The sequence below is a fragment of the Varanus komodoensis genome, unplaced genomic scaffold, assembly GCF_004798865.1.
Source record: "Varanus komodoensis strain SLA01 unplaced genomic scaffold, ASM479886v1 scaffold1, whole genome shotgun sequence".
NCBI classification, from domain to species: domain Eukaryota; kingdom Metazoa; phylum Chordata; class Lepidosauria; order Squamata; family Varanidae; genus Varanus; species Varanus komodoensis.
This window is the reverse complement of record NW_025335268.1, coordinates 10,757,208-10,783,138: the sequence shown is the minus strand read 5'-3', so window position 1 is coordinate 10,783,138 and position 25,931 is coordinate 10,757,208. Positions and strand designations below refer to the sequence as shown.

The 25,931-nt window shown below is 42.7% G+C and overlaps 1 protein-coding gene across 1 annotated transcript in view; it reads left to right on the top strand.

Moving 5' to 3' along the window:
* The window catches only part of PLB1 (phospholipase B1), a 129,020-nt gene that overhangs the window by 23,626 nt on the left and 79,463 nt on the right, over nucleotides 1-25,931 (top strand). The window contains exons 13-22 of the mRNA XM_044439530.1: nucleotides 233-305; nucleotides 2,445-2,549; nucleotides 3,895-3,990; nucleotides 11,192-11,260; nucleotides 13,450-13,569; nucleotides 13,701-13,767; nucleotides 17,286-17,344; nucleotides 19,168-19,241; nucleotides 21,899-21,942; nucleotides 22,462-22,570. Coding sequence (XP_044295465.1) covers nucleotides 233-305; nucleotides 2,445-2,549; nucleotides 3,895-3,990; nucleotides 11,192-11,260; nucleotides 13,450-13,569; nucleotides 13,701-13,767; nucleotides 17,286-17,344; nucleotides 19,168-19,241; nucleotides 21,899-21,942; nucleotides 22,462-22,570 — 816 coding nt within the window. The remainder of the gene's footprint in view (nucleotides 1-232; nucleotides 306-2,444; nucleotides 2,550-3,894; nucleotides 3,991-11,191; nucleotides 11,261-13,449; nucleotides 13,570-13,700; nucleotides 13,768-17,285; nucleotides 17,345-19,167; nucleotides 19,242-21,898; nucleotides 21,943-22,461; nucleotides 22,571-25,931) is intronic.

Genomic DNA, 25,931 nt, shown 5'->3' with positions numbered 1-25,931 from the left:
CTCAAGTATCCAAATTTACCTTGGTTCAGCTTGTCAGTCCTGATAACTATCTGCCGTTTTCAGCTTTGTGTGCTGAGTATAAATTGCCAGCTACAGGTTCACAGCAATACATGCAATTGTAGTCACAGTGTAGATCTTTCCTCTTCATGTGTTAACACACTGCATATTTATGAGTGGAAAACTAAACAACATTCTTACATTTTTATTTTACTTTGCTTTCGGCATTTTCTAGGGACATTTTCCCTAAGCCATGTTTCAATGAGCATTCCAGACTGGATGAAGTTGTATGGAAATGGTCCTACCAGGTGAGCATCATAATGGGAGCATCATGGAGGGGGGACTTGCTTCCATGGGTGAATTTTTAGGATTGCCATGTCTGCTCATTCGGGGACCTCAGACCAAATTATATGTGAAAACAACTTTGTCTTCAAAATAAATCTGTCACTTATGCAAACTTAATTAATTTGTCAGATGTGCATAAAGTATAATACCTCCAAGCATCTAGAATTCATAGAAATATGAATTTTGTATCAGTGACTGAGAAGTTAGAAATCTTTTTCAGAAGCTGTGTCATTCTGAATCAAACAGTTGGTTCACCTGGTTATTAAGCCATTATTTACCCCAAGGTTGGACACATTCCAGGCTTGTGGAATCTTCTTTTTAACTGAACTTCTTTTCAATGAATAGAAATTCCCATTCTATTACAAACTGCCTAGAGATCTACCTGCTGTATTCTATCTACACAGCATTCTATCTGCTGTATACTCCTGCTTTACATGGGCTGACAGCAGCTTTCCAGGGGTTCAAGGCAGGAGTCTTTCTCAACCCTCCCTGGAGACACCAGGGGATGAACCTGATGCATTTTGCTTGAAAAGTATGTGTTCTGCTGATGAGCTGCAGACTCCTTTTGAGAAAGCTTTGAGGAAAGAGTATCGATAGATGTTCAATGTGGGAGCAGTGCCATTGGACAAAGGATCAGAAACAATAATAATGAAATAGGTCCAGCATTAGTCCTTGTCTGTTGCAAACCCCATTAAGCATCCCCCATCCCTACGAAACCCGCATGTAGGTTACCTGGTCATGTACAGAAAATGATGTCAGCCTTAACCTGGATCGCAACATAATGCCAACCCATGATTTCATTAACCTATCAGTCCTGAATTCTGGGTTGTCATGTCATGCAAGCCCAGGTGAGTTATCAGACTATGCTTTGTTTACTATAAATAGCCTAGAAAGAGAAACCATAGTTAGTTGAAAGGTAAACTCTGGCTTGTTTAAGCCATGAATTATCATTATGTGTGAACTTAGAACTGTGGGTTGTTCTGCCAGGCTAGAGACAGAGAGCAAAAATAACAAAAAATCCTAGCTGCTCTGCTTGCCAGTACTCCAGTACCAGAAATATATTTGATACAAGGAGGAACAGGTAAAGGAGGAGGGAAATGAACAGCCTAGGGACATTTAAAACCACGGGTTATTCAATTCTCTGCCACACAAAACCTGTGCAAGGTAACAAAACATGGATTAACAATGGGAACATGATCATAGGATACAGTCCTCCAAGCACATGCCTTCTACTGCTGCTATTGCTCTTGATCAGCAGTTGCCCAGTCCTTTAAAAAATAATGCTATGCAATCTTTTTTTTTCTGTTTATGATGTGGAGTTTCCATTATACATGCTTGGTGTGCAGGACTCATTACTATCAGAAAGGGGTGGGTTTTAGTACTTCCTCCTGCAAGCCTCCCAGTTAGACCACATCAGCTCTCACTAAACTACTCTCCAGCATGTTTCCAGTCATCAGTGCTCATGAGCAATGTGGACTTGGGTGCATAATACAGTAATGACTGCTATGGCACCTTTGCCTTTGCTGAAAGAATGCTATGTATTCTAGAGATACCTGAGGCTTATAAGCTTGCTGTTTGATTTTTTATAAATGACAGTGAGAATCCCAAGTTTCCAAATTTTTTCCCAGAAGCCTCAAAGGGAGTGTTGAGAATATATAACATGCAGGATTTAGATAATGAAAGCTCTGTTGTCCAGCTGATGAAAAATGCTGTCTGTGCCAGTAAAACATGTCAGAATATTTAGGAGGCAAAAGAATATCTCATAGTACTGTTAGCTAACTGGGGTGTTCAGTAAGCCGAGATTTCTCCAGGGTGTGAAAAAGCTAGTGCTCAGCTGCTGCTTATTCTAAGAAAATGGATTTATGCCGTTCAACTCACAGTTGCTGGATTATTTCCAGTGCTTCTCTGAGATTGTGCATTTTGTTTTTGTTTTTGGTGGAATTGCTTTTTTGTGTTGTGATTATATAATGTGATTATTCTGGTTTATTAGCAATAGAAATGGTTCTGAAATTCAATTAAGCCATGGACAGAGCTGAGCATTGTACTCTGCAGTCAGGGAACAGAGCAAATCTTGCTAACCAGCTGTTGATCCTGTTTCATAGGTTGCTTTGGAGAAGTTACTGGCATCTCGGAAGTATGACCAGAAGGATGACTTCACTGTGGTTCTCCAGACTCCTCTCCAAGAACTAGATATTCCTTTTATGACAGTGAGTGGGACTTGCAACAGTTTGTTCTTTCTGGGTCACACTGGGAGGTAAAAAGAAAAAAAACCCTTCTGTAGTCCATTATCCATATAACATGTACACTGGGAGGAGAGGACTGTGCCAAGTAGCATTTATTTTTCCATATTCAAAGGGAACATGATAAATACTTTGCTCCATTCTTCACCTTAAATAAGGATCCCTAAACATTTAGGCCCTGTGGCCACATTTGGGAATTTGAAAAACAGCTGTGGTCACCAACACAAAATACCTATTAGAAGATCACCACTTTGGTGTGTACTGCTTGTGTCTGTGGATCTTGCACTGCATCATATACAGTGAAAAGTTGTATCCCATGCCTGTTAGATACCACTTTCTCTCTTTAATAAGGGCTTGTCCAATTCAGTTAATTGCTGGTGGTGGAACACAGCTAATGTTTCTTAAACACATGTTCTGACAATGTCCAGGAATGACTTCCTTTTGGATGGAATTTATAGATAAAATTTGTATTGAGATAGGCTTTACTATTCATTCTTGTAGGAGTTATTTTAATTTACTTACCTAATTCATGGAAAATAACAATGGGAGGGGAAAGGGATTCCTGCTAGAAAGCTGATATTTCAAAATTGCAGCAATAATCACTCCTCTCCTGTAATGCAATGCACCAAGGACCTTAAAATGCTTTTGATATATGAACAGACAGTATATAGATACCACCTTAATATGGATATATTTGGATATCTGGTCCATGTATATTAAATCCATATGTATTCCAAACATGTATGTATATTTGAAAAATGGAAAAGCCATTTATACCTTTTTGCAGCTTGCGAGCCTTGTAGTCCTTGCATTGGGCACTTCTAGCTCAGTATTGTGCTTTCCCTGGAGGGTGGGTTTCAGCTGGGGATCTTTCCCAACTCTGTCTGGAATGGCCAAGCATTTAACTGGGAAGCATTTAACCTGGAAGGTTCAGCGTGTGAAGTAAGGGCTTTTCCCTGAGCTACAGTCCTTCTCTCCACTTTTTTGTATAAATAAGAGAATGTGCTAAATGTAGTGAGAATAAAACCATAAACTCCCAGATGCTCAAGTGTGAGAACAGAGCACTGAACTAGAGATGTCTGTGATCTGACACAGCAGAGCTCTTTTTATGTTCTTATGTCAAACATTTGCTGGGGGACAGGAGGGTAATCCTGGCCCAAAACTGATAATGGCTTTAGCCATGTGAAAATCCCTAGAGTGACCTTCCCTTCTGCCCTCCACTTTCTTGCAGTTACTTCCTGTGCTGGTTTTGTCTGTTAGGGGTATTTCTGCTAGTAAAAGAGAAGCTATTCAAAAAGTCTTTCTCTTCCAGGGCCAGCAAGGGAATGGCCATTCCACAAACACGACACCAGTGGAAATCTCAAGAAATAACTTTGCTGCTGTAGGAGTGGAACTCTGGAACAATATGGTAAGCTTAGGGAGAAATAGGCAGCCAAATGCATGACCCCTGCGACCAGCCTTTCAGAGGGGACATTAGCACTTTTGCAATAACATGGAATAATCAGGAAGAAAATAGCTTGCTACTGCCCCCTTCGGCCAGTTAAGACTATTCTCTGTGCAAAGCTGTCATTACTCATATTGCATAATATTTTTTCAATTGCATGTCCTGTGCAGAATATTAGAATATTTTTACTGTCAAAAATCAAGTCTCGTAATTACAGGTTAGGTGGTTACATAACCTGGAGCAAATCCTCTCATTCTTGCCTCAAAAGTGACTTCTGCTGAATCTCCTTTTCTCCTGATCTTATCTGAGACTTGGCATTAGAAAAGCCTTTAGAGACATGGCCTTCACAGTGGTAGCCCCATACTTGAGGCCCTTCTTTCCAAGGGACATGCATTTTGGTGATGCTCCAGTGATGCTGCCTTTTAAACAAGCTCTGAAAACCTATTTGTTCCAGGCTGCTTTTAGTTAATATTGCACTGCTGAATGTTTAAAATGCTGCTGCTTTTAAACTGTTGAATTCATATGGTTCTTGTAATGGTTTTAGCAAATATTCATGCAAACATAATGCTGACCTTTAGTGTTTTAGCCACTGCTCTTTTCTATGATGAGTTACATTTTATCCTTTTTAGGTCTGCTTTCTTGAGATTTGGCCTATGCATACTTTAAATAGTAACTCAATTGTGCAAGATGTTTCTCAAATCCTTATGAACCTTTACCCTCCTCATATCAGGCTAGGAGTTTTTTGCTTAGGTTTAGTGTATATTAATGAAGTACAGTGCACTATAAAGTCAATCTAGAGCACTTTTGGCAATCTAGGCGTGTGTGAATTGTTTAGAAATACATGTCAGTTAACTGAATTACAAGCATGGTTCTATCTCAGTCATCATGCAAGGAACATTTGCAGTTCTAGCTAATTTTGCCTTTTTTGCTCTGCCCTGCACTCTTTGCTCTTCTAAATTTTGCTGGAATTAAAAACATTTGTTTTCTAAATTTCTCTTGATGAACATGGCAGCTCATTCTTTATTGATAAATTGTTTCTTGGGATATATGCCACTCTTAGTGCACTCAGCACTTTAGCATCTTTTATGGTCCTTGCTCCCATTTTATGAGAAGGAGCCAGTATCTGTGAGTGATTCATCACTGGGTATATGGCTGACAAAGAACCAGAATGGAGGTAGGGTGCCCTGACACTAGGGCTGCAGGGCCTGCACGTCAAGTGCTTAGAAAGAAGAGGTTCCCTGATATTCAGGATATGGAATGCTAGGAAGGCAGCCAAATCTTCCATCCGCTCTGTGATCTGCGTCACTGTTCGTAAGTCATTGTGTTGCAGTTGTATGCCACCCTTCCACCGAGAAATGTGGATGCATTCGACATGGGTGTACTCTAGGTTTAGTCTTCATAGTGACCTGTGAGGTTGTGGCTGGCCATTGGTAACTCCCAGAACGTCACTTACTGGGAACCCAAGTCATCCTTGCTTGCTTGCTTGCTTGCTAGTTGCGAAGTTGCATCCGACCCATCACGACCCCATGGACAACACTCCTCCAGGCCTTCCTGTCTTCCACCATCCCCTGGAGTCCACCCAAGCCCACACCCACTGCCCCACTGACTCCATCTAGCCACTTCATCCTCTGCTGTCTCCTCTCCTTTTGCTGTCACTCATTCCCAGCATCAGGGTCTTCTCCAGTGAGTTTTTCCATATCATTAGGTGACCAAATTATTTGAATTTCATCTTCAGTATCTGGCTTTCTAAAGAGCAGTCAGGGTTGATCTCCTCTAAGACTGACTGGTTTGATCTCTTTGCAGTCCAAGGGACTCTCAGGAATCTTCTCCAGCACCACAATTCAAAGGCCTCAGTTCTTCGGCACTCAGCCTTCCTTATGGTCCAGCTTTCACAGCCATGCATTGCAACTGGGAAAACCATAGCCTTGACTATGCACACTTTTGTTGGCAGGGTGATGTCTAGTTCAAATTAAATGCTAGGTCTACTCCACCATGTAGTATAGACCATATAATCATCAGGCAATCTATAGTATATCCAGGCATTCCAGTGTGCACCAGTTTTCATGCCTTATGTAATCGCATCCATGCACAGGAGGGAGGTATCCTCAAGGCTTAGGAAAGCTTAGGAAAGCTTCAAGCTTAAAAGAAGTATGGAAATATATGTATAACAGGGTGACCAGACTTGCTCAACACAAGAGCATATAGAGTGAATGTCAGAAGTTTGGAAGTTGCAAGCGGGTACCTGTGGGTGGCAGCTGTGGGTATCAATGAGTGCCTGCAGGTGCCCACGAGGGTAAACAGCAAGCCACAAAATAAAGAGCCGCATGCCAAGCCTCAGTTTGGCTGCCCCTGATATATCAAAAGGAAAAAAGGCCCTGGGTTTGGGGTGAAAACATTCCAAAGAGGACGGTATGCTCAGTGTGCAATACTGAACATGTGATGCTTCACAGGTCCACTTCCCCATCTTAGTATTCTCCTTGCTTGAGCTCATCTCTCAGACTGGAATGGGTTAACTGATCCAGTAAGATGAGAGAATAGGAGCCTTGCAGCATGGGAAGTGCCTCATTAACAGTGGAGATAATGCTTCACACCTTTTTGAAATGGCTACAACTAATGAACCTGTACATGAGCACATGATCCGAAAGAGGGGGCAAATTCCTTTGTGAAAGATCATTCAATACAAGACATTTCTTGTGTGCTTCTTATTTCCCATCCAGGTTTGCTTGTGCATTCTTTAGGCAATGTTGTGGCCCTCCTGCTTCACTTCTGAGTCTTATACAACACTTTAGTCAAGGTGCTTAGTTTGTTTGTGGTTGTTTTTTAGTGCAGGGAAAATGCAGCATTCATTGTCAAGGTGAAAGAAACTGTGATTTCCTTTAGTGAATTTGCGTTATCCCACAGTGGCACTTAGAGGTCAAATAGCAGAGAAATAGGAAAGCAAATGCCCTGTCTCAATTCTGCAGTGAAACTAAAAGTGGATATGGTGGGTTAACAACTGCATGTAGAAAGGATCCAAATATTAGGGGCAGATGCATTTAAAACAGGAGGATGAACTCCAATTCCTACTTGCATGCATGAGCTTTTTACTCTGTTGCCACACACACGGCAAGACAAGAGTTAATGTCTTGAATCAAGATTACAGCCTTGAATGAAATAACTGCATTCAGTTATCTTGCTCTTTCTCCCTTTTATCCATAAATACCCGTCAGGAAAATGTCAAAGTTCTTGTCTCAGCTTGCCTTTTATTACAGGTCAGATGCTCTGATAAGATACACAACGGTTTGCATGGGCTTTTTTAAACAGGAAGGGTTTACCAAAAGGTAACTTGCCATCCAATTTCATGTTACTTACTGATTAGTAATCCAACTGTCAAAGGAAATTTATTTTATTATTATTGTTTGATTTTATTTATCTATAATAAATGATATAATCCCCTTCTTCCCCAGACTTCATTTGGCCTGTGGTGAGCAGAGGGAGTAGACATTTGGTTCTGCAGCTAAATTTAGGCAAATCACCTTATATTTTCTTGCCTTTAGTCTGTGAATGTATTTTGGAGGAGCCAAGTATTTCAGAGATCTTGCACAAAAAGCTGCTTCTCGAGAGGGGGGTTAGCCAACATGTCTGCTATGCGGTTCTAGTGTCCGCATAGTGAATCCAATCTTTTCAACCTAGTTCCCTCCAGACGTATTGTGTTCCAACTCTCATCTTTCGCTAGACAGCATGCCCAATGGATAATGTAGGGTGGGCATGATGGGAGTAGTAGTTCAGCACTTTCAGAGGATGCTGATATTGGGTAGCCAACTTTAAAGAAAAGAAGAGAGTTGAAGAACTGTACTGCTTCACTCAAACATCCAGGCAATCCTGCGTCCAGAGGGGACGATCAGGGATTTGTATTAAGTTCTTTCCCCTTAGGTAATTTCCTTATATCTAATCTCTGTTTGATGACTGCCTGCAAAACAGTGCAAGGTCAGATGATGCACAAGATACTGTCAGAATTTCAGAAGCACAGAATGAGTTATCTGATCAGCATCTCTGACAAGGAGACTCTATTACCACAATCAGAATAGCACAATATAATCTACTAAATAACAGGAAACAACCCAAGTTCACCACAATGAGTAGTACAAGGGAAAGGTCAGTAGACTCTCAGTACTGCAACTTGTGGCAATGCTTGTATGTTGGACCTGTGTTTCATTTAAGGTGCTTGAAAGCCTCATTTCTCCTTCTGGAATGCACACCTTAACAAGATGAGGGTGCTTGAGAGCATCAGAGAAGCTGAGCGCAGTGCCACCAGGAGGCCAGACTCACTAGCAGGGTCCCCCGAGGTGGAATGGTCAAAGTTGAGACACTAGACTAAGATGCATCCACCCTCTTTGGGAGTAATGGCCACATCAGCAGAAGGGAATGGATGTATCTAATGGTATTGGAAGCAAAGAAACTCCTGAAGGGCAGCAGTGGTAGCTCAAGGGGACATGGGCAGAAGATCTTGCACAGACAATAGTTTCTATAACTAATGGCAAATCATAGTTAATGGCTGAATTAAGGGCCAGTCTTCCATAAGATTAGACCAAAAAAATCCAACTTTCAGCTTTCTTCAACCAATCAGCTGGGGAATACTGGGAACTGCAAGACTTCTAAACATGCATAGGACCACCCCTTGGGCTGTTCGTTAGAATCAAATATGTTACCTGCAGAGAAGTACAAGACTGGCAGGCAACAGAGGCCACTTTCATAGAAATTTCCAAAAGATTTCATTACCATCAGCAGAGAGAGGTTCACTGCTTTTGATTTATTAAAACTTGGCACATTATTTGCAGATAATGTACCAGGCATCTTATTTGAACATTGCACCCATCAGTACAATGTTCTGCAATGATTGCTATTTAATTAATATTGGCAAAACACTTGCAGCTTCATCTCTGGAGGCATAGCTCCTATTTCTAGGAGATATGAACCTTCCATTTTAATTACATAATTTAGACAAAGTGCTTTTGTCCTTCTGTAAAACCTTCTCTCCTATTAAAAACAAAGCTTTTCAAAAGTCGTGTACTAAGCATCTAAGAAATACGACTGGGGAAAGAAAATCTTGAGAAAAAGAATAGGGAAGGTATGTTTTGAAGGTGTTAACACAGTAATATTATTCATGGTATTATTGAACTTGCCATGTTTTCAGCCTTTTAAATATTGAATAATTTCTTCTGAAATAATAATTGCCTCTGAGTGGTACTACAGTTATGTCTTTGTGGGTTGTAGTCAAACAGCTGCAGCCACAAACCAGTTCACTGATGCTTACATGCATTTACTTACATTTCTGACTTGCCCTGTCCATAGAATCACAGAATAGTAGAGTTGGAAGAGGCCATGAAGGCCATCAGGTCCAGCCCCCTGCTGTTGCAGGAGACCAATTTATGCCATCTCACTGGTGTATTGGTGGAGTTCAGGCAACAATTTAAAAGCAAGACACTCCCAAAATATAAGCTAAGACTCTGGACTCCTCTAAGTTTAATCTTGGACACCTCAAGGCAGTGTGAAAAGGTTTTGCAGACTTGTTATGAGTTCTTATAAAGTTAAAATAGTCCTTGATGATTATTGAAAGATGCTAATATTTTGAGTGGTGCTGCTAGGGCTGGACCTCACAGCCAAAATCCAGGGCCCATACATGACTCCCAAATGTTTTGGACCTGTGGGAACATTTGGGAATTTGAGAAACAGCAGTCGCCACCACCATAAAATGCCTAACCAGTGGGTTTTCGTTGCTTTGGCATATACCTGTTGTGTCTCCAGTTTTTAAGCTGTGTCTTATTTAGCAGAAGCCTTTGTTTTGCACCTACTGGACGCTGTAATTTCCTTTTAATAAGGGATAGTTTAATTTCTGATTGTTGGTGCTACCATGCAGCCTATGTTCTTCTAAACATATGTCTGACAATGTCAGGAGTTCCTTTTATTTGGGAGGAATTTACATATACCTTTTTGCTCCAGAACAGTCTTTAATATTCAGAGATGCATACAGTATTTCACCTGCCCCCTGGTATAGTAAATGGTCAGTATCAATGGCATCACCACATTCGGTTGACAACTCAAAGGCCAAAATTAGAACAGTGGAAGGATGAACACTCAGCTTCTGTGATGCAATGCTGTCAACATTTGAATGAGTCACGTCGAGGCAACATCTTCAAACAGAATTAAATCGGCCTGTTTCGTGCAGCACAACAACGCATCACGGGCAGCAAACCATGGGCCACCATGACTTATGTCTCCATTGTCAGTTTTCCTTCTTCATGATACCAGCTACTGTTGTGTGTGTCGACTTCCAATTTCCTTACTGAGTCTGTTCTTTAAATTGCAGTTGAGCTAAAAGGAAACTATTATACCTCACAGTCCAATAACATTAATTTATTTGGATGGAGCCCAAAATGCTGAGGATTAGAAAACAAAACCCTTCGACCTATATTTAATTGCCATCACTTGGTTTTATTCTAGTTATTACACAATTGAACCTGGTGTTCAATAGAGAGAGAAATTATGAAAAATAAAATATTGGATGAGTTCTTTGTCTGGGCCACATGCCTATGTTATGTTGTAAATATATATACAATATATACATATATACAATATAATATACTGCCTACTACCCATTTGTCTAGGGTGCTTTTGTGAAGGAAACATTTATTTATTTAAAACTTTTATATACCATCATTTATTCTAGTGAATCCCATGATGGTTCACTACTGCAATGAAAACAGTTAAAATAACAGAGCGATTAAAAACTCGAGAGTGCCAGTGCATAATATTAAATGGTAAAAATACAATCTAACAATCCCAAGCCTCATACCCTGTCTCTTAGGGGGAATATGATAACATAGAGTTAATTAATTAATACGAGAAGGAGTTCCCTCTCTTTTGACAAAGCCATTGTTTATCTTTACATAGTTCTTTCTTTTTCATTCTGGCTATGTACATTCAGCTGCACGAGCCTCCACCTCCAGCCTCAAGTGCTTCAGCCAAGAAACAGGCTTGCCTCCCCTAGAGCCGGATGCCACGCCAGCCAATCCCCAATGCAGTGCTGGTACCTCCAAATTAGAACTCGCTGGTCCATCCTATCTGGGAACAAACTTCGAAACTGATCCAACCCCAAATCTCACATCGCTTCTATTTTCTCCTCTAGATGGAACCTGCTGGGCAGAAGCAGCCCTATCGTTTCACCAAGATGCCCGAGGCACGGTGTCCCTCTCCGGTAGGAAACCTTTCTTGCCCAGGCTTATGCAGTTTCAAATGGTGCCTCTTTTTCCGAGGTTCCTGGGCTCTTCTGCTTTTCGAAACCTATTCGCCTCAAGCAGATTATCAGAAGCTTTGAGGCTGGTCAGCAGTGCTTGTTGTGGAGCAGAATGACAGAGGAGAGTAGCAGTGAATGCTGTTCTGAAACCTTGGACAGGTTATAAGCACCAGAAGAGACATGTTTGGATTCTGCCTGGTGGCAATGCCAGCACTGCCATCTTTTCCCCATCTTACATGGCTCCAACCTTTATGGTTCGTTTCACTGGAGCTGCACCAGCAGGGCTGGTAGCGAGGGAGGCATGTTTGGCACCCAAGAGCCCCCTGGAATTGCTTGTCCTCCTCCCCGCCACGACCTTCTGATTCCCCTCCTCGCTCTGAATAGGCTACGGTGGTGGTGAGAAAGAGCAGGGGATGCCATTGCCTGCTGGCTCACCACCTCACTGCCTCTCAGGTGAGCAAGTGGTAGCAACAACGAGAAAGGATGAGAGCAACAGCAGCTGGAGATGGTGGAAGGAGAAAGCAGGCTCGCCGCGGGAGGGTGTCCTCCTGTCCCCAAAAGCCTGGCGCCAGACTGAGCACAGGCATCCCCTCAAAGCAATCCAAATGCATTCCCACGAGAGACACTATGGGCATTTGGTCACTTGTAATAAATCAGTTGAGAATGATGTGGCGGTTGCTGTGTGTGCCATGAAGTCATCTCTGAGTTATGCCGAGCCCAGGAATGAAAGCCCTCCAAAATGTCCCCTCCTTGACAGCCCTGCACAGCTTTTGTAAACTCAAGGCTGTGGCTTCCTGTATGGGATTGGTCACGATACACATGCGTGCCCGTTTTCTAGTGCATGATGTGAACGCACTGCTGAAAATGGGGGACAGACGTTCTGAAACTCATTGTACTTTCTAGCCAAAGTAAAATTTCCGTTTGATGCTCAGACACAGGAAAGTCAAACACAGATTCAAAAGTTGCTTATGGAAATGGCTTTATGAAGGATGCCATTTCTCCTAGGAAAGGAGAAGGCACACAGTGCATGTTTCCTTTATAATCGCTGCTTTAATGAGTGATTCCTGCAGTGTGCCTACAGTAATTCAGCGCTATTTGTAAATACAGATGTCAGCCTTTTCCCAGACTTACAAGGGATCTTATCTCACTGGGACTGTGGAGGTCTCCCACTGCCAGGGATACTTTAGGGCAGGACTGCACTTTCCAAAGTGACCACCCAGTTTGCATATGGTGTTTACCCAAATTGCCGTGCACTCAGGATTAACATGTGTATATACCTGGACTGGGTGAAATTGGAAAAGAAAATTGCTTCTTGTAGAATTTTCAACTGCCATGTTGGAGAAAAAATATTTAACATATTTATTTTCACCTACTGCTTCATGGAATGCAATATATACGACACCGTCAGGCAGTCTCGACTTCAAACCTAAGTCCAAATGCAGACCAGAGCCAGGCCTGCCTAGTTCCAGCAAAGGGACTGTGTAATGTGCTCCTGGGACCACTTGCTGCTTAGAAACACAGGGAGCTGCCTTAAGTCAAACGCTTGGCTCATCCAGCCCAGTATTGCAGGCACTGACTGGCAGCAACAGAAAAAAAGGAGATTTTCCAGCTCTGTCAAGAGATGCTGGGGACTGAGCTTGGGACCTTCTGCAGGCAAAGCCCATGCTCCATCACTCAGCTTCAGCCCCTTCCCCCTTCCCAGTTAACTGGGGACAAAATCGCTGTTAAAAAAACCACCCAGTTTCACTCATTAAAGGAAGAAACTTGTTTTTAAAAGTGATGAACAGAAGAGCACTAGTCCATAATATTAATGCTGCATCACTCTGAGCTCTGCATTTCAGGCACTGGCCATGCCAGTCCATGGTGTTCCATGGCTGTGAAGTATTTCCTGATCATTAACACTGATGTGCGTGGAGATGTTTCTGATGTATTTTTGCCGGCCATCTGCTGAAGGGGTCAGATTTTGCCCAAGTTACTTCTGGCCCCCTGACTGCTGTCTGGAAATGAAATTGGTCACTGGAGATACAGACACTCCCAGATAATCTTAAATTATTGTTCTTCTTGTTGAATCTGCCCTGCTGACTTCAGCCATAGTGCCAAATGATGTCTCTCTCTCTTTTTCAATTGCTTTCACTATCTTATCTCTGCAGGAGTACCCATACTTCTTCACATACAGAAAAAGCAACTACTCATCTTCTGTGGAGTGGCAGACTGACACAAGGCCTCAAGTGCAGAGCGTACTGGCTCCATCTACTTCTGCTTGCCTTCAGGTGGAGAGGAGGGAGGAATCTGGCACACGAATGTTGCATATCTCATGAAATTATTTTCTTGGGAGTGCATAATTCTTTTTAATGGAATGTTAAGAGCCATCTATAATGCACTGCCATCTATTTGTTTTCAGCCGAGGAGCTATGGGACTAGCCTCTCATGTTCTGACCGTAACCCCTCCAATGCAGTTCCCGTCTCAGGTATGGGTTTTGTGCTTTTCTTCACTCATACTACAAGAATTAGGGGCTGCTTGCACACCAATTACTTGGGTTGAGACCAAAGGTGTTTTAATAAATGACAGTTCAAACACCTTTTACTCTGGAATGCATCTTGGTTTTGCAGAGAATGGAAGGGATCTATTATGAAATCACACTTGGATTCCAGCCAGTGTATATAAGGGATAAAATGTTTGTCCTAGACCTGGGAAACCTCAGTTTAAATTCTTGATCAGACTTCAGGTACACTACTGGCACCCTGCCTATCCTCGCAGGACTGTTGTTAGGACAACAATTTACAACATCACGTATGGTTGCCTTGAGCTCATTGGAAGAAAGGCAGAGTGCAGCTGTGAATGTGATGGATAAATTTGACCAGGGTGGATAATTATAAAGTGGAGAAACCTCAGGGATGAGCAGGAAAAAATGATGGCATAGGATCATTTATACTTTCCAATCTTTCAGGCAGAATTGTTTCCCGGTTTCTGTGTTTAAGATGTCAAGGCTCAAACCACTGGGCTTTCTACAGGAAAAGGAAGCAGTCTGCCCCTGAGTTTTTGCCACGCCATCAAAGCTAGGAATGGAGAGCAGGAGTACAGAAGGGTGGACATATTAACATGGGAAGCTGCCTTGTGCCTTGGTTTTCAGAGTTTGTAACAAATCAACTACAGTAATTTTCTACAACAGATAGCACTGCAAATTTGAAGGACAGCACTTATTACATAATTATTTTGGGATGGCTGTTGCACAGTGCAGCATCAAAGGCACAAGCACAATTTAGCTTGCAAATGATTGAAACAGTACCTGACAAAGATTTTTTTTCTCAGGGAATTAAAGGTATCAGGGACTTTTATGACCACAAACTATTTTTCATATGTATTATCTGTTTTTACCTATTATTATCAAATCTATAGTTGGTTATTTATACCGTTCATGTTCATTAGGATTTTCTGTGTGAGTTTACTGGCACAATGCAAGGACTAATTACATATAATATGCTTTCATTTGCATTGAGGATTCTTATAGCAAGTCAAACAGTTTATTTTGGGCACACTCCTATGCAAGTTTAAACAGAATGAAGTCCTACCACTTCCTGTTTGTAGATAAACATGCATAGGATCACACCCTTTGCTTAATATTTGTATTGACTGACATGGGTGAGTTCGCACATCAGCCTAAATCAGCCTGAAAATAAGCCACTATGGGTTGGTTACTTGACAGATGATCAACCCTTCTGTGGCTTGCTATGGCTTGTCTCTCCCCTTGCTGATTCTCAGTTTTCATACTACCCTTACTAGCAGACGCCCTTTCATGTACTCCCACAGTAATTACACCCAGCCCAAAAGCTCCTTCTCACGTAACCACTGGCTGCTTTTGGTTAAAAATACACAAATTTAATGGCATAGTAATAAAGCTGAGGGGAAAACTGAAAATTCCAATCGCTGCAGACTTTTGCTTCTGTACACTGCCAGGCCAATATTTTTTAAAAGTGCTGAACACATTCAAGATACATTCTAGGATCATTTCTTCTTGATGAATTGGGTGCGGAACACTGAAAAGGGATGAGGGAGGATGATGTCAGCACTCACAGGTTTGCAAGGAACAGCAGGCATCTTCACCAAGCTGAGTGCCTCCGTAGACCTTCCAACAAGCCACAGCAAAGTAGGTCCATATGCCTTGAGAAGCCATCCTGGAAAAGCCACCCAAATACCAAGCCACAGGTTCTCAGGCTGGCTTGTTCTTGAAAAACACACCACCCTGCAGAAACTGTTCTAGCTTCTGATGCCCTGGCAACGCAGCATGGGTGCTCACCTGTGGTGTGTTCGCATGTCATGGTCTCAGGTAAAGATCTTTCCCAGCTCCACCTGGAGTTGCTGGGAAGTGGACCTGGGACCTATTGCATGCAAAACACGTGCTCTGCCACTGAGCTATGTATAGCTCTTTCCCCAAAGAACTTTGGTTAAAGCCCCATCTGGAGATAATCCATGGCAATTATAGAATCTGTAGACCTCTGAGTAATCTGAAAACTGCCCCGTGGTTTTTCTAGTGTCACCAGAATGGTACTCTTCATTCCTTCTGCATCAGAATTCTCAAGAATTTTTTCCTCTATCATTGTAAATTAAATAATAGAATAATAGAAAAACTGACCTCAAGAATCTGATCATTCTTATGAGAGCAAGTTTGTGTAGCCATATGCCTAATAATTAAATAGTACAGTCAAATATATCAAGGAAGGGGGAAATAGTGTACAAAATGTAATTATAGGATACTATCTAGCATAGCAAGGTCAATATGAGCTTACTGTGCATAGAAGCAATAAAGTCAGAAGACTTAATCGCAAGACCTTCTTGGACAAAGTCATGGTGTGAATTATTGTCCTGATATTGAGAGAGTGCTCTCCTCACCACTGCCAATTTACATAAATGTCAGTTTTTCAAAGGTACCCAGTCTGCATCTTGCAAAAGTGCTCACTTATTCTAACATAAAGGCTTCGAGGCACTTTTCCATTTCAAGAAAGTAGACCTTGGCAACCTTTCAGAAATTGCACCAAAAAATAAAAATAATTAGCACTTCAAACAACCTAAGAGTTCAAAGCACTTCGCACAGAATACTGTGAAAGTTTGATTATAGGGTGGCATATAAAGGCCTATGATTAATTAATATCCTAATCACAACAACCTTGCAATGTAGGACAATATTATTCATCAAATTACCCCTATGTTACAGGAGCACAGGGATGTTGAGAATGAGATGATAGTAACCTAGTGCAAGTTGCTTTGCAGGTACTTGAAATTTGCAAGGAAAATGATCGAGTTCATTGAAGCGCCACTACATCCTGCTCATATAAGGCAGGCATAAAATGTGTAAGAAATACAGGCTCTGCGAAGCTAACATTTTCCAGTAAAGAACCATAGGATTTACATGGATTTCTTCCATCTAGTTAGCTGCCACTTTCTAGGCCTGTAAGCGCTACAGGCTAAGTGCCAGAATTTAGTTTTTCCTATGGTTGTTTTACATAATCAGCAAGGCCTTTTGTAGCAAGAGGAAAGAATATAGCTAAGAGTACTGGTGCAGTTTAAGAGAATTACAGAATATGAGATGTAGCAAGGAATGCCAGTCTTTTAGGGGACATCCTGATCCCCAGGTGAAAGAGCCCCAAAACATTTGATTCTCATTAGACTGAAGACTGTCAGATACACAATCCATTACTGGAACTTCAAAATACAATTTAACATGTCTGGTAACAAATGAAAAGGGCAAATTGTTGGGGAAGATACAGGCAATAATGTGTGTTTAACTTTTGGGGGGAAGAGTACAAGGGAATACTATATTCTAATAAGCATCAAATACTTGCCACTGGGACTAACACAGTTTAGGTAATTTGGTTGAACATGAATTTTAAATAGCATCTCAAGTTTGTAAAACTTTCCTCTAAGAACTCTATTCCTAATGCCAAGGAGCGTCTGAAAATCCTATCATTCTTTCCTTCTTCTGTTTTATAGTTCATCACTTGAGGCCAGCAGACATTAAAGTTATAGGTGCCCTTGGAGACTCGTTAACCGTAAGTGCAGATCACCAAATGTGCTATATTAAACTGAATGATCTAAAAGACATTTCTGAATTCTAATTCGAGAAAGGAGGAGCAAAGATCTTCACAGGCAAATGAATTTTCCACACTTTCTTCTGCTCTGCTTACAGCCTGCTGGGTTATTAATCTCCTTCAGGCTACTAATGCCATCTCTTCTGGCTGTGGCCTATTTGCGTATGTTAGATAAGGCACATGTAGAGGTGCATTTCAAACATTTTTATAGCAAAGAAACAGAAATAGTCTGACCACATGCTAAAGGATCACTTTAAAAGAGCAAAGGGCAAACTCTGTACAGAGTTTCTGAATGGGAATTTCTTTGCAGAGAATTCAACTGATGGCTGCTTTAAATGTGTCACTTCTGATATGCAGCATTGCTGAAAAGTCCTGCCCTGTGACAACTTCATGCTGATTTTGTTAAAAATCCTACCTTGATATTCTTACATGCTGGCAATACGTAACTCAAGATAATAATGTCAGTATGTCAGTGTTGAACACATTATTATCTTTCCTATTTCAGCCTTATGTTGGAATCTCAGGACAGCAGGGAAGATGACTCCCCATCTAGTTTATCCTCACAACAACCCTGCAGGGTAGGATAAGCTGTGAATGTGAATGACCCAAGCTGAGTTGGGATTTGCACTTTGGGCCTCCTGCTCATGGTCTGGCAGTCTTCTCCAACCCAGTGCCTTCTAGATATGCTAGGCAGAGACTCCTACACTTCCCAGGCAGCATGAACATTGACTGGCTGGGAATGATGGAAGTTGTAGTGCAGCACATCTGGAGGGTCCCAGGGTGGAGGAGGCATTGATCAAAGTGGGATGGGATGAGGTGGAAAGCTACCCCTCTTTTCAGCAACCCCATCCACACCCCTCCATTCCACAGCTTTCCAACTGAAATAGTTCAGGCCACCCTAAGCTGAAACCAAACACCTCAGTTCCTTTTCTTCTTCCTTCTTGAGCTCTGGCTCTCTGCTTAGCACATACAGTAGGAACTGTTAAAATGCTAGAGCAGCTGCTTGAAGTTTTTGCAGAGATGGGGACTTTTTAAAGATGTTGCACACAGCTTTCAATGGTTCTGCATTTCTGTGCTCTTTGATGAACACACGCTGTACTGTAGTTTATATTTATACATTGTCACACAGATGTATAAATATATACGATACACATGTTTGTAACTGTTTCTAAACTGCATGGTGGCAAGAAACCAAATTCCCCTAGCTCTTCCAAAGTCAAAAGAGATTTACCATGGTACCCTGCTGTTCAGAATCTAGGCTGGCTAGTTCTTAGTCAGCCTTTAGTTTTTCAAGCCTTTAATGCCAAGGTAACCCATAAGTAGGCCTCATAATCATGCAAATCCTGATCCTCAACCTCATCCTCTTGTGCTTTTTTAAAAAAGCATAATTGCATTTCCCCTTGCAGTAATTAATTCTGCCTTTGATACAATATGCTTTTACCAAGTTAAATATGCTTCTGTACTAATCAATATTCTTGCAATGATAAAAAGGGACAATCTAGTATTATTGAACTGGGGCCACCACATTCCTAATTTTAAGTTTAACTTTTATTTTTATTAATCAAGTATTTGAATTTTTCTTCCAAAGTTTATTTCCCTTTCTGATCCCACCCCCTCCCCCCCAACACACACACCCCTTATGAAGTGGACGTGACAGCTGTGTTGTGAACATGGCCCAGGCTTCTTGGGAGCAAAGGCTGGGGGCACCCCAGAGAATTGCCCTTTTGCTTCTCAATCATGTTAAGTCACATTCTCTGACCATGGTCTTTTTGCATAATTCTCAGGCAGGAAATGGCGCAGGATCATCTCCACTTAACATTGTAGATGTTCTGACACAGTATCGAGGCCTCTCTTGGAGGTGAGTGCTATTATTGGAGAATCAGAGACCTGCAATCTTTTTATTATACTTCCCTCCTCTCTTTCTCTTTTTTTTAACTGGAAATCGGTTCCTGTCTCCTCCTGGTCAGCAGTGCATTTGCACCTCGCTCTGAGCAATCTCCATCTTAGAATGCTTAGGATTCACACAGGGCACAGGGCTTGAGTAGACTTGACCTTTAGGCTTCTGTAGTGACTGGTTTTCTGCACTAGCAGAAATTAATGCATGCACAAGATTGCCTTCCTCCTCCTCCTCCTCCTCCTCCTCCGCCAAATGGCTCCCCTTCAGTGCCGTGCTCTGGGGGTGCTTCCACAAATGAAGCCTTGCCTGGGAGGTGCTCTTGGGGTACAGTGGGACAGTGGCAGCACGTGTGATTGCCGAGACCACCTCACCCAGTATGCCTCATATTAAGGAAAGACTCCCCGAAAGGAGGCATGTGGGATGGACAGACTCTTACCCTAAGAGAATGGGCAGCCTGATATTTCACTCTGAGAACCTCTCAATGGTGTTGGCCCCCTGGAATGGCTGCCCACTTGCCCTTTTCTTCCCATCGTGCAGGGTTGGTTTCCACTAAGGCAGTGCCATTGGGTGCCAGTGGAATGCCAGCTGGCACTATCCATGGCATCTCAGTACATGTCTACTGACAGATTGCAGCCAGCCTCTCTTTTTTCCATGGCCTTTTCCTTTTTCAAATCCCCATCTTTCTCTTTCTCACTCCATCCCACTTTGCTTTGCTTTGCTAATAAACAAAACTAACCTTTTCTGCAAATGTTCTGTGTTTCCTTTTTATATCCCATTCACTGTGATGATCAGAAAAAAGGGAATTAGAAGAACCATGTGGGATGAGACCAGGGCCCACTGAGTTCAGCATTCTGTTCCCACAGGGGCCAGCCAGCTGCCCAAGGGAAATCCACAGGCAGGACAGGAGTGCACAGCACCCTCCCACCCATGCTCCCCAGCATCTGGTGTACATAGGTGTACTGCCTCTGATACTGGAGGTACTAGTCACCATTGACAGCCTTCTCCTCCAAGAGTCCCAGTCCCATTTAAAGTCCTCCAAACTGGTCATCACAAGATGTGCACATGAATTCCATTTTTTGAAGTCCTTCCTTTTACCTGTCCCAACTCTCCCACCAATCAGCTTCATGGGATGACTTCTGTCATTCAAGGGAGAATCTCTGGCTGCTCCACTTTTGAACCTAAGGACCAAAGGACACTGGATAGCATACAGCAAAACCAAAACAGCTGGTGGGGGTGTCCCCTGAACTGCTTGCATATTATTTGCAGTGCAAATGTGTGTACAAAAAGTAAGGTTGACTGTAGCTTCTGAGGTCAAAAGTCAGGGGAGAAATGGCAGAGAGAGGGAAACGGAGTTGTGTAACCCTTCTCCTTTGGACCACTGAAGTTCTTCCTTGCTCATTCCAGTTTCCCTTCTCTGACTTTAAAGGCTGATACCGGGCAGAGGGGACGGACTGATTTTGAAGGTGGCAACCCAGTGTGAAGATCTATCATAATCTACCCTTGGGATGAATTAGAAGGATACTTGATAAGTAAATCAGTAGAATTTGTGACATGTTCATATATATCATAGTTTTCAAAAGTTAAAGATGACCACCTGGGGACAGTTGTGCTCATTTCATTCTGACAGTGCACACGTCTGTCTTTGACATCATGGTCGTCTGACTCAGCATCATGACATTTTAAAAGTTCTCGATCATTTTGCATGCACTTAAATGAACTTACTCTGGAGAGCTTTCAAGAGCAAGATAAACATAACATACTGTAGGGATGCACATGAATAGTTGGCCAGTCTGACCAGCTCACCAGGCACAAACTGTTATCTGCCAGGTACTTTGACAATTCCCTTTGCTTTGTGTTCCCAGGCAGGCAGGCAGGCAGGCAGATAACACAGGAAGGCTACCAGTGTCTGGTTAGATGGATCATCCCCTTCCATATGTGCATTCCTGGACATTATTATCATTATCTAAGGCTTTCTCCAGGTAATGCTGGCAAAGGAAGAGGTGTGTGGCTCTAAAGAAAGGGAACTTTTAAGTGTCAGCTCCCCATTTGTGGTCTTTTTGGTGCTGGGTGAAGACCTTTTTATTCTCCCAGGCAACCTAAGGCTTCAAAAATGGCTTTTATAACTTTATTTTGTTGCTGGTTTAAAATTGCTTTTATAATGTTGTAATGGATTCACTCTTAATGCTTGTCTTATCTGGCTTTATTCTGCACATTTCATATTCTTTGTCTGCATGCTTCTGATTTATGAATTTAATGTATTGTATATGCCATGCAGATAACTTTGCTTATCGGGTGGTTAAAAAATGCAGTGAGTAAATAAATATAGTCACATCCAGAATTCAGGGAAGGGGTGGAAGTAGCTGAGCTCGCAGCATGAAATTTCCTGGACCACAAGAGCCTCATACAAGAAAGACCAGGAAATTCTAGCTGTCTGTCCGTCGGTCCATCCATCTGTCTCTCCATCTCCTACAGCTGTCCCAGAAGTTAAAATAAGGAGAATTGTTGAAGATTGAATCATCACCAGAGGGCACTCTGTGGCTTGCTCCAAGCAAACGCTGTCTAACTCTGTTTGCTTTTTCCCTTCTCTCCCCCATGCCACCCCCGCACCTGTTCTGCAGTGTTGGAGGAAATGAAAACCTTAGCAGAGTCACAACATTAGCGAGTAAGTGTTTGTGTCGCTGTGGTAGGCATGCTTGTGAAGATCTTTCATAATTTATGCAGTAGGCTTGGGGAAAGGTCCAGCAGGATGGCAGACAAAAGCACTTTGCATCCAGAAGTGATGGAGACGTGGGTAGGGGAATGGCTCACGAGGGAAGCTTCCTCACAACTGACGTTGCAGTCTGTTGTATATGACTTACCAGTGTGTTTTGTAACCTCCCAGGATCTTGGTTGGTTCCACATTCTCAGCAGCATTTTTAAAAATAGCATTATCAGTTTAGAATGAATACTAAGCAAAGTTTTTGCCGGCCCTGCTGCTTAGTTGTGGATCAAAAGGAAAGTTGCTTAGGAACTCAAAGTGGCAACCCATGGGCAACAAACCACAGGCAGCACAGAGAACGCAGACGTGGGTTTAGTTGGGTAGCCACTTAATAATTCTTTACACTGAATTGTACATTGTGACATTGTGGTTCAAACCCGGAGGGTAAACCAACATATGAACCTGCATTTCCTTCTTTTGCAGATATTCTTCGTGAGTTCAACCCTTCTCTGTTAGGCTTTTCCACTGGCAAAGGATCAGAGCAAACAAAAAATGCCTACTTGAACCAGGCTGTGGCAGGAGCACGTGCCAGGTAGGAACCCATGTTAAGAGTGTGTGCTTGCATGTGTGTGCGGGCCTGTTGCAGACATCCTCCTGCGGACAGTGGGGTTTGCTGTTCATCTCTAAAGGAGGAGGTGGTGAAGCCTGTTCTTTATCCAGAAAGGAACATTAGGGGAAAGGAAACAAGGCCTACCCTCCTTTCTGTGACACACTATTGCACACTGCAGCTTTAAGCATTTCCCCCTGCTCAGCCAATGGTTAAAACCTCTAGGTAAGCAAGGAGGAGAACATATTTCCACTCCTCCAGGCATCCCTTTTGGTGTAAAGAGTAGACCTCCTCAATTGCTTTATATATTTTCCTATTAAAAACAAGGCTTATCCTGTCTTTTCCAAAATGTTCAAGGCAGCTAACAAAATAAAAGTACAAGGAATAAAATAAAAATACAAGGAAAGGTACAAAAATATTTTTAAAAGGATCTAAACACTAAAACACCATTATTTAAAAAAGAACAAGCAGCAGAGGTCTGGCAGATAAATTAAAAGGAACAACAGGTAAACTCAGGGGAAATGGAGCTAAACAGAAGGCTTTCCTAAAAGAAAAGCTTTAGGCCCAGCCTGGCACTAAGCAGAGCAAGGTAGCTTCCTCAGGCAGCTGGGTTTTGTTGTTCAGAAAGGATAGCAGATTTGCTAGTTATCGAAGTTGTTGCTGTTGTTGTCCTTTCACTGCCAGGAAAAAGGAGAGGTGTTTGTGCAGTCTTCTGCCTCAGGTGCCAAAATAATGTAGCCGTCCTTGGGAAGTGCGTATATGGGGACTTGGATCGGGACAGAATAGGAATTACCATTCCTTACTTCTCTTCAGGCAGCAAAACATCTTGGGCCAGTCCTGCATGAGGCAAGCCTCCCTGGGCAGAATGAAATTCTTCATGCATTTGGTGAAATATATAGTGACAAGGATTTTTTTAAAAAAATATCCCTACTTTCAGGTGGAATTCCCCTGCATTTTTTTTTTTTTTGCTACATTCTTTCCAACTGGGTTGTTCAAGGTGGGGCAAAGGGGACTCTGTGGCCCTTTAGATGTTGTTTGCCTCCCACTGCCATTGGTCCCAGCCAGCATGATAATGGTGAGGAATGATAGGACAGGCAGTCCAACATTATCTGTGAGGCTAAATGTTCCCCACCCCAAGACTCCAGGAGTGGCAACAACTGAACTGACCCAAGATTGGTCTGTACAAAGTCTTTTTAAGGGTATGTATTCCTCTATGGCTTTGCTGTTGAGTTTACTTTTTTAAAAAGGTGGAAAAGGTACTTACCACCTCTCTGGTACTTTCCTCCTCAAAACATCTGAGGGTTTATTTTTCCTTTTTGAAGAACAGTGATCTCTCACATGTCAGTCACCATCTGTACTATACACATTGATACCACATAATAACAGTAATTTTTACTGGGTTGATAACAGACAATAACAGAGTGCAGGGATGATCGCTTTGGTGGTTATCATCAGCATCATTGCTTTTTGAAAGTCGTTATCTCTGCTGGCTGAGACTTTGCCGTTATCTGTTCATTGGCATGCAATAACGTTTATGCATCAAGGTTTCTTCCCCACACCTCTCCCTGAAGGTAGGTTATTAAATAACAAATGTGTTCATCCTGAACAAGCTGAGCATAGCTGAAGGTGCACATTCCCTTCCTGAGGCCTGTTTCATCGCAAGCCTTCAGGACAGAGAAACAGGGCTGTAAATTGGTGTCCTGGCACAGAGTTCTCCACCTACCACTCCAGAGTCAGGGCTGGCTGGCACCAGGTTTTGGCAGGCTTTTTGTAGGGTGTTGCCCAGCAAGATGCCCAGGTAGGTGCTGCTGCAAGTGAACAGAGCAGATGAAGAAGCCTGTTGGAGGACAACAGTCCTCACTGCCGCAGGAGAGGACAGATGGAGGGGACTTCCCCTGAGCAATGGGAGACCAGAAGTTGGGGACTTGGTAGCTGACCAACCCTGCTAACCCCATTAGCTACCAAGCCCTGTCTGTCACATGGAGTGACAGCTAGGAAAGCAGAGCCAGCTCCAAGTTTTTGAAGGCCCTTGGGCAAGACCCCTTAAAGGTCTTCCTCCTTCAGTGAGGCTCCCTTCCCACTGCCATCCCCACCAGCCCTGGTATTATTTTCCCTTCTCTCTCTCATAGTTTATGTACAGTGGTACCTTGGCTCATGAACTTAATCTGTTCCAGGACTCTGGTTGTGACCCAAATTGGCCATGAGCCAAGTCATATTTCCCCATGAGGGTCAATGTAAATAAGGTTAATCCATTCTGCAGCTATTTTTTTATTCACAAAAATGTGAAGCAAAGTGACAAAGAACAAGAAAGATCGTGGCCATCTCCCCCTCCCCTGCCCCCAGCAATTGTATGAAGGGGTGTGGGGAGACGGGTGCGATGGCGGGTGCGTGGGGAGGGAGGCGGGCGCGGCCATGCTTGGGCAGAGAACATGGGTGCAATCGTGGCCATCTCCCCACTCCCAGCATAAACACGGCCCTCTCCCCCACCAGCACAACCGCGATCGCACCCGTGCAGGGTGGGTGGGCGCTCTCAAAATCGTCACCCAATGCAGAGTTTGTGACCTGCAGCAAAATGTTTATGAAATTTCTGTTTGCGGCCTGATTTGGTCATGAACTGAGACGTTCATGAGCCGAGGTACCACTGTATTTATTTTAAAAAAATGTAGGCCGCCCAATTGTGGCACAGCACCTCTGGGCAGCTCACAACACAATTGGTACTGCTTGCTTGCTTGACAGGTAAAGAACCAATGAGAAAGTAGGCAGTGACATATGCTCCTCACCCTTTTCCCCATGCCTGTTGTCTGGACCAGAATGAAAGGCAGATTGACGAGTTAGCAAGGGGGAGCTAGTCCAAGAAGCTCTTATCAGTGGGCCCCTGCTGGGAGTGGGGCCTCAGCATTAGTCCAACCATGCCTACCCTGGATACAGGTCCTGAGGAAAGCATCCTGATGTTCCAGTGTCCATATTCCACATCCTTGCTAAGGACAGGGCATCATGTAATGCAGCCACAGTGATACGATATTGAAAGTATACCTTTCAAAAATGGCAGATGCATCTGGTCATTGTAATACATTTAGTTAAAGCTTTTTTATGCCTCTCTTTAGCCAAAATGTCTCCTGGTACTGCTTATATAAGATAATTTTTTAGAAAAAAATACAGAACCCCTTGTCCACAGGCTTACAATCTAAAATACATGACCCAAAGGAAAAAAAAGAGCAAGGGGGTAAGAAGAAAACAAACTATGACAGCAATTCTTAAAGTGGTATAATAGTTCTTATACTGACCTGGTTACATTGTGCACTATTCTGCATTATGAAGAAAAGGTACAGCTCAGGATAAAGTTGGA